We start from the raw sequence: 8,766 nt of genomic DNA on the forward strand, positions 1-8,766 counted from the left end.
CGGAGCAGTAACGCTGTGCTATTTAAATGGACTAAGCAATCTAACAAGAGGCAGAAACTGAAGAGATTTGCAGAATGATTTAAAAGTGAGGACTAACCACATGCTGTCTACAGGACATGCTCTGTAACTACGAAGACACAAACATGCTGAAAGTAAAAGAATAGAAAAATATATACCATGAAAACATTAAGCTTGAAAAGCTAGAGAGACCATATTAATCATTCAAAATGACTTAACGACACATTACCAGAAACACAGATGGGACTCTGATGATAAAAAGTCAACAAATCAGAAATTGAACATTTGCTTAATATCTGCGTTTCAAAATATGTGAAACAAAAAACTACAGAACTTAAGGGAGATACAGGCAACTTCACATTCATAGCTGGAGACTTTAACACACATCTCCTCCGCTGGCAGAACACTGAGAAAAGGTAAGACTTACCTAATCCTTCTTTAGACTGGGAACAAAGTAGGAGAGACAGCTCCTCAGCACTTCTACTCAACACTGTAGACGAGGTACTTAGCCGATGCAGAAAGGCGCAAAAATAAAGGCATAAAAGTTAGAAAGGAAGAAACATTTGCTGAAGGAAATTGAAGACGACCCGAGTAAATGAAGAGTCCCACATTCATGGACTGGAAAACTGAGTATTGTTACAAAGTATCAGTTCTCCACAAAAACCTGTAGATTCAACACAATTCTTATCAATATCCCAGCAGACTGTGAGAGATCAGCAAGTTAATACTAAGATTTTTATGAAAATTCAAATAACCTTTAGAAATGTCAATGCAAGTTTGATCCTTCATTGTAAAGTATATCCTTAACTTTAGATGTCAAAACAATTCCAAAAATCAAAATAATTTTATTTTTCTAATTATAAAAGTAACATCGTAGAAAAAAGAGTTCATGTAAAGTTATAAGAAAATGGAAATCACCTCTAATCCCACAATCTCAGTTATTATTGCCAACATTTTCATTATATCCTCCCAGTTCTGTCCTTGCCTACATATGTATCTATATTCATCTATATGTATGTTTATACACACACACACACACAGGAGTAGACATCTATTTCATCTTTCCATGTTAAGAAGTATAGATCTAAGTCTTACGTGTTATTGGCTACCGGATAGAAATCAGATTGACAATTTTTTGTTTACTAGTCAAGTTGGTCAGTTTTTCATACATTAGCCGTTTTTAGTCTTTATTACACATTCATTGCCTAATTTTCTATTGACACTCACTCTTTTCCTTATTAATTAATAAGAACTCTTTACTTAGTACTGTGTTTGATCCCTTCTCTACTGTAAGTCTAAAATATATTCTCCATTTTAGCAATTGCTTCTGTATGTGTGTGTGTTGTTCATTTGCTTGTTAACTACTTTAACATACAATTCAAGAGTATTCTTCCTTTTATGGTTGCTAGCTTTATTCATAGAAAACGCTTTTCAATTCTATTATAAAATTAATGAATTTTATTTTGATACATTATTCTTGCATTTTAATCCTTCATCTGGAATTTACTGGAACAAGTTAAGTTGAGATGCAACTTTTTCCACTAAATATCTGGCCATTTATATTTTTTCTCACTGAATTAAAATATCACCCAGCACATCTACTGACTTCTCAGATATATTTAGATATAATTCCTTACTCTTTCTGTTTCACTGGCTGTATATTTTTAAGTCAGTATCAAGCCATTTTATTACTACAGTTTTGCAACTTTTATTTAAACATTTTCTAGGGTAAGCCTGTTTTCATTACTATTTTTAATGGTTCTGATTATTCTCATATTTATATTCTTTCCAATGAACTTTAGAATTAATTTTTCAAATCCAAAAAAATTCTTTGAAATGTATTATTGAGAAAGAATTCATATCTTTATAGTAATGAATCTCTCTATTAAAATATATATTATTCCTCTTTTAAGTAAGTTTTATTTCCTCAGTAGGGCTGAATGGTTGTAATATTCTGTGTATTTCTTGTTTAGTTTATTCTAAGGAATTTTATATTTTTTTCAGAGATGCTATGCCTGGAATCATTTGATACAGTAATATTTTCCAAGTGATTTATAGACATGAAAATTACTCTCATTTTGTGATATGTTGATTTACTTGTTCTCTTTGTTCTAATGATTTTTCAGTTTCATTTCCGTTGATTTTCAAGACAGACTTTAGTTTGATCTACAATGACAGTTTTGCCACAGCTTTTCCAATAATTACAACGCTCATGCTCCCCTGTAACTGATTTAGCTAGCACTTTGTGAATCTTTGGCCTCGAAATGTAGAAACAAAGCTTTTTTTTTGTTAGTGATTCACCATTAAATTTATTCCTAATTGTTATTTTTTAATGAATGATTTGTTTAGCTGTAGATAAAGGTATGCAGACATAGACATACATGTAAACTGTGACTGGAGAATTACACACTTACAATTCAGGAGCAAATGCCGGAGTTTTATCAGATAACTTTTTAGCTCAAAATATTGTTTTAAACAACTTACCTTTGAGTAAAATATGATGTTCTTGGATGAGGTTTACCCCTCGGGATCTTAGGTTGAGAAGCACAGCCCCGTAACACACCTCTTGATATTCATCTGAGCAGTAAATTCAGTGTCTGCTTAACTATATACGTTTAAAACATACTCATTTCCAATCTCACTTGATACCTGTTCAATTTCAGGCTAACAGGTAATATAGGTTTGAATTCGAATATAGTTCATTTTTAATTTAAAAACATTTTTTTTTCTTAAAATGATGACTCTTCCCACTCTTCTGTATTTAAAGCCAAATCATAAAGCATTTTTCTCATCACAGCCACTAGGATGCCTTGACTCTGCCTCGTCCCTACAATAAACAGAGCACAGGGAGATTCTGAGGATCTTTGTTTACCTCAAAAAAGAAAAAACCTTCATAAATCAAAATTTACTGACTTCTGAAAGGGGCAAACCTTGTAACTGAAAGGGGCTTTTTAATAGAAAATTTCTATATGAAGATAAAAAGTCTCAACCTCTTGCACTGAATGTAACTTTGTTTCATACTTGGAACCTAACAGAACAATGCTGAACAACACTCATGTTGAACAGAGGATGACATCAAACATGAGAGACGCGTACGTACCCTGATTCACACCTGGAGAGGTATCTTCCTAGCCGTGGACCCTGTTTCTGTCCTCTGAGTTCAAAATTGAGCCTTTTGTGAAATGTACTGTTTTGCTTCACAGCCTGTGCCAGACACTGTAACAGTCTCTTTATGGCTGTCAAATGTTGAAATTGTCTTAACTCTGAGCAGCTACAATTAGTATCCCCCTTACTTCCATTTTACAGCCAAGAAAACTGAAGTGCAGAGAGGTGAAATAACTTACCCAAGATCACGCAGCTAGTGATGGCATCTCTCAGCTTTAGTGCTCAGCTCTGTGTCGTTCCAGCTCCAGGGTCGTTTTCGTCGTATTCACTGTCTTACTTACGCCCGTCTCCTTAGCTATCTATATCCTAACCCAGTGTCTCTTCCTCCGTTCTTTGGCCCTGTCCTGCAGGCCCGTGACAAAGGTGTAGACTAAGAGGTGGAGTCATGCTTCACAGGGCCGTACCATGTTGGCAGCCGTTCCTGGGTCTGGCTGTGGTGTTACTCTTCATGGGACCCACCATTGGCTGCCCTGCTCGCTGCGAGTGCTCCGCCCAGAACAAATCCGTCAGCTGCCACCGAAGGAGGCTGATCGCCATCCCAGAGGGCATTCCCATCGAGACCAAAATCTTGGACCTCAGCAAGAACAGGCTGAAAAGTGTCAACCCTGAAGAATTCATCTCATATCCTCTGCTGGAGGAGATCGACCTGAGTGACAACATCATCGCCAACGTGGAGCCAGGAGCATTTAACAACCTCTTCAACCTGCGTTCCCTCCGCCTGAAAGGCAATCGCCTCAAGTTGGTCCCTTTGGGGGTCTTCACGGGCCTTTCCAACCTCACCAAGCTGGACATCAGTGAGAACAAGATTGTCATTTTACTGGACTACATGTTCCAGGATCTGCATAACCTGAAGTCTCTGGAAGTAGGGGACAACGACTTGGTTTATATATCACACAGGGCCTTCAGCGGGCTGCTTAGCTTGGAGCAGCTCACCCTGGAGAAATGCAACCTGACGGCAGTACCGACAGAAGCCCTCTCCCATCTCCGCAGCCTCATCAGCCTGCATCTGAAGCATCTCAACATCAACAATATGCCTGTGTATGCCTTTAAAAGACTGTTTCACCTGAAACACCTCGAGATTGACTACTGGCCTTTACTGGATATGATGCCTGCCAACAGCCTCTACGGTCTCAACCTCACGTCCCTCTCCATCACCAACACCAACCTGTCCACTGTCCCCTTCCTCGCCTTTAAACACCTGGTCTATCTGACCCACCTTAACCTCTCCTACAACCCCATCAGCACCATCGAAGCCGGCATGTTCTCTGACCTGGTCCGCCTTCAGGAGCTCCACATAGTGGGGGCCCAGCTCCGCACCATCGAGCCGCACTCTTTCCAAGGGCTCCGCTTCCTTCGTGTGCTCAACGTGTCTCAGAACCTACTGGAAACTTTGGAGGAGACGGTCTTCTCCTCCCCTAGGGCTTTGGAGGTCCTGAGCATCAACAACAACCCACTGGCCTGTGACTGCCGCCTCCTCTGGATTCTGCAGCGGCACCCCACCCTGCAGTTCGGGGGCCAGCAGCCCATGTGTGCCGGCCCAGACACCATCCGTGAGAGGTCATTCAAGGATTTCCATAGCACTGCCCTTTCTTTTTACTTTACCTGCAAAAAACCCAAAATCCGTGAAAAGAAGTTACAGCATCTGCTAGTGGATGAAGGGCAGACGGTCCAGCTAGAATGCAGTGCTGATGGAGACCCCCAGCCTGTGATTTCCTGGGTGACACCTCGAAGGCGTTTCATCACCACCAAGTCCAATGGAAGAGCCACAGTGCTGGGCGATGGCACCTTGGAAATCCGCTTTGCCCAGGATCAGGACAGTGGGATGTATGTTTGCATCGCTAGCAACGCTGCTGGGAACGACACCTTCACAGCCTCCTTAACTGTGAAAGGATTCACTTCAGACCGCTTCCTCTATGCGAACAGGACCCCTATGTACATGACCGACTCCAATGACACCATTTCCAATGGCACTAATGCCAATACTTTTTCTCTGGACCTGAAAACAATACTGGTGTCTACAGCCATGGGCTGTTTCACATTCCTGGGAGTGGTTTTATTTTGTTTTCTCCTCCTTTTTGTGTGGAGCCGAGGGAAAGGCAAACACAAAAACAGCATTGACCTTGAGTATGTGCCCCGAAAAAACAATGGTGCTGTTGTGGAAGGGGAGGTGGCTGGACCTAGGAGGTTCAACATGAAAATGATCTGAGGGTCGACCACTCCCGCCACTGTGTCTGTGTCACTGTGGGTAACTGGTCAGACGGCCTGGCACAGTAAAGCCCTAGGTTAAAAGGCAGCTGAGTGCAGCTGCCCCTGTGTCAAAGCAGGGTCCACAGGAGCAGGAAGACCTCTGATGGAGACTGTCCACCTATAGGCAGGCAGGCACGTGTGAGAGCCCTTCACAGTTGGCTACTAATTGTTTGCATTGCAAATACTGGCATTCTGGGGATCTCAGTAATGGACCTGAACCTTTGGCTCATGCTCACGGACAGTTATTCAACATTTTCTACCACTGCAAAAACAAAAGAGTAAATAAAAAGGAACAACCTACAATGTAGGATTTACATATTAAAAAGACATCTTTGTCTAAAACATACTCTACAGAAAAATTTGTATCCCTGCGTCTCATTTGTTAAAGCCTTGCATCACACCCTAGCGTTGGTTCAACACCACAAAGAAATCAACATATTCTTTACTCTTTTTTTTTTTTTGAAACATATATGCTGTATATGTTTTAAAGCAATATGAATGAGTGGTTGTGCTTTGGTTACTCACCACTACAGATCCACGTGTGATTTCACCTTCTTCCACACAGAGGTATCCCTGAGACTAGATCCCTGGAGTATTTGGTGGAGACATGCTGAACGGTGGTCTGTCTGATGCAGGATGCCGAGAAATAGGACCCCAGGCAAAAATGCTCAACTCTGTTCATTTCTGTTACTATAAATAAAGGCATGTGCCTAGTTTTGATACAGAATGGAATATTTTTTATACCTGTGGTATCACACTGGACCAGTTTACTGTAACAAAGCCCTTGGTTTCTCCAGAAGGGGGTATGCCACTAGTTGTACCTGTAAAATGCAAGGTAGGTGTTAATAATGAAAATGATCCACTTATCTACAACTTGATTTTACTTTCATCTAATGAGTTAATAGAAAATGGAAGAGATTATATGACTGTTATATATATTCATAGGGTAATATTCAGCTCATAGCTAAGATCAAGAATTCAGATGTTCAAAAGCTCTCTGGATAAGGAGGAGTTCTCAGATGCCAACCCAGACCGGGGTGACCCATGCATGACATGATGTCAGTGCAACTGAGGATCTGTTTAAAATGTGATCACTGGAGGTTGGATTGCTGCCAGTCTACGGAAACATCTAGCTACTGCAACTCTGATGTTATCTATTCAAATACTGTACACACAGTATTACCGTAAATGGGCAACTTCAGGGTTTCTCCCTGCTTCCTTACCAAGCAGACGTTGATCTTGTGTAGACCAGAAGAACCTGTCTTGTTTTTAAAGAAGTGGCAAAAAACAACTTGGATTAAAAAGCACTTACTGATTTTTTTTTCTCTACTGAGGAAAAACTAAGATTTACCCCTAAAATATGTTACACTGTGCTGACACTTTTACCCCTCTGAAGGAAGGCTATTTGTCCAATCAGTTTGTATTAATGATTGTTACTCAAAACATAACAGTTTTAAAAAAAAATGGTATTGTGCCATTAACTCCAGTGATCTGGTTCAAATGAGACATAATTCCATTTGGCTAAAGGTTGAGTGAATGGTTTTCAAAGCATATGCAGTTGACCCTTGAACATGGGGGTCACAGATGATGACCCTCTGCATGTTGAAAATTTCGTGTAACTTATAATTGGCCCTTTGTATCCACGATTCCACATCTGTGGATTCAACCAGCCTCAGATCGTCTAGTACTTGTAGTATTTACTATGGAAAAAAAATTTGTGTGTAAGTGGACCGGCACAGTTCAAACTTATGTTGTTCAAGGGTCAACTCTATTCATATGATCTGAGGAAGTACTGAATATAGAGTGTGTTCATGAAATGTTATATATTTAATCAGCATAGAACAGATAGGGAATTTCTACACTTTTCACAATTTGGGAGGGCCCTGAAAAAGAGCACCCTTCTGGACAGCATGTAAGCTGGAGTACCAGGTCTCCGGGGTTTGTTTCTTGACATAACAGATCAGAAGTGTGACTTTCAAAAAGCTGCCTTTTTGGAGGGTTTGCAATTTTGAGTAACTTCAATAAAATTAAATTGACCCCCCTCCAAAAAAATAAACTGACTCCAGACATTGTTTTGCCAACTGGATAGCAGCATGGTTAAACCCCTTTATCCCTTAATAAAGGGTGGGAAATGAGACAGAAAAGATCGAAGAATTGCCTGCTTGAGTCATTTTTCATTTGACTTTCCTGATGATTATAGAACGTTTAGAAATTCATTTCCCTCTTGTGGCAAGTACCTTACTCATATCTAACAGTACAAAACAAGATCTGCTGTGAATTTTATCACAATTCCAACTTGTGTGCAAATGGAATGGGGTCTTTCAAATTTAAAAATGAACAACAGTTAAAGGAGAGTCTTCCAACAGTTAATGAAAAGTACTCTGTATGGAGCAAGTACTTAACTAATTGTCCAACAAGAAAATAGAGAGAAAGCATTTGGCAGTTAATAAAAGGGCTGTGTGATTCTAACCACTATCTTCTGTCAAAATAAGAGTTGACCAAAAGCTTAGTCAAATGGAATTGGATTAAATTTAACCCATCCATGAAAAGATTTAGTTATTATTCCACCAGAAGAAAAGAGATTGCAGTCTCTCAGGGGTTTCCGTACTCTGAGCCCTGGAATAGTTATTTAAGATACTAATAAGCATTCTTCCCCCCATATAGCCCCCTAGACTTGTAAGGTAGGGAAATGCTGCGTTCTGCAGCCACCTGTTGGAGGTTCAAAACTTGTCTGAGTCTAGTAAGTCCTCTGAAAAGACCTATAAACAAGAATCCTGTTTAATTCTGTCTGCCTTGGGGTTTCTCTAACTTACTTGAGTATGCAGCCCTTCTTTTCAGGATGGAACTGTTGAACATCTTGGAAAAACCTGAGTTCCACAGAACCCAGTTTGGTCAACATGGGACTAAAGCAGTAGTAGTCTTCTGAAGAATCCCTAATCCCAGTGTTTCCAAAAAGAGTGAAACTACTATTTGAATTGGGCTCCAACAGATTTAAACAAATATGCCACCTAAATGAGTGATCTGATCATTAAAAAAAAAAAATGTTTTGGCCAGAGATTTATAGGAGAATCTGTGATGTTCTGCCTGAAACGTCCTAGTAACAGATTTATAGGTAACTGAACAGCCACTAAATCTGATACATCCCCACTGTCTGTCAGATCCTGGTTCCTTTTTAGAGCTGCAAAGCTCGGTCTTGGGTCCCCTGACTATGCCTTTAGGGGCCTAGTATGGAATTTCCCAAAGGGAGTTCCCCTTAAGGCTTCTGCCTATGTCTGTTACATCACACTAGACCATCGTAGAGAGTAATAGTTCAAATCAGCACCTGGGCCAGATTTT

The 8,766-nt window shown here is 40.1% G+C and overlaps 1 protein-coding gene across 2 annotated transcripts in view; it reads left to right on the plus strand.

Annotated features, from left to right (window-relative positions):
* Positions 1-5,413, plus strand: part of LINGO2 (leucine rich repeat and Ig domain containing 2) — a 1,050,366-nt gene extending 1,044,953 nt beyond the window's left edge. For both annotated transcript variants that reach the window (XM_032479097.1, XM_032479098.1), the window contains one exon: positions 3,534-5,413. In XM_032479097.1, the coding sequence (XP_032334988.1) occupies positions 3,569-5,389 (1,821 nt within the window). In that variant the 5' untranslated portion in view covers positions 3,534-3,568 and the 3' untranslated portion in view covers positions 5,390-5,413. The remainder of the gene's footprint in view (positions 1-3,533) is intronic.
* The last annotated feature ends 3,353 nt before the right edge of the window (positions 5,414-8,766 follow it).

This window comes from Camelus ferus, chromosome 4 (assembly GCF_009834535.1).
Source record: "Camelus ferus isolate YT-003-E chromosome 4, BCGSAC_Cfer_1.0, whole genome shotgun sequence".
NCBI lineage: Eukaryota > Metazoa > Chordata > Mammalia > Artiodactyla > Camelidae > Camelus > Camelus ferus.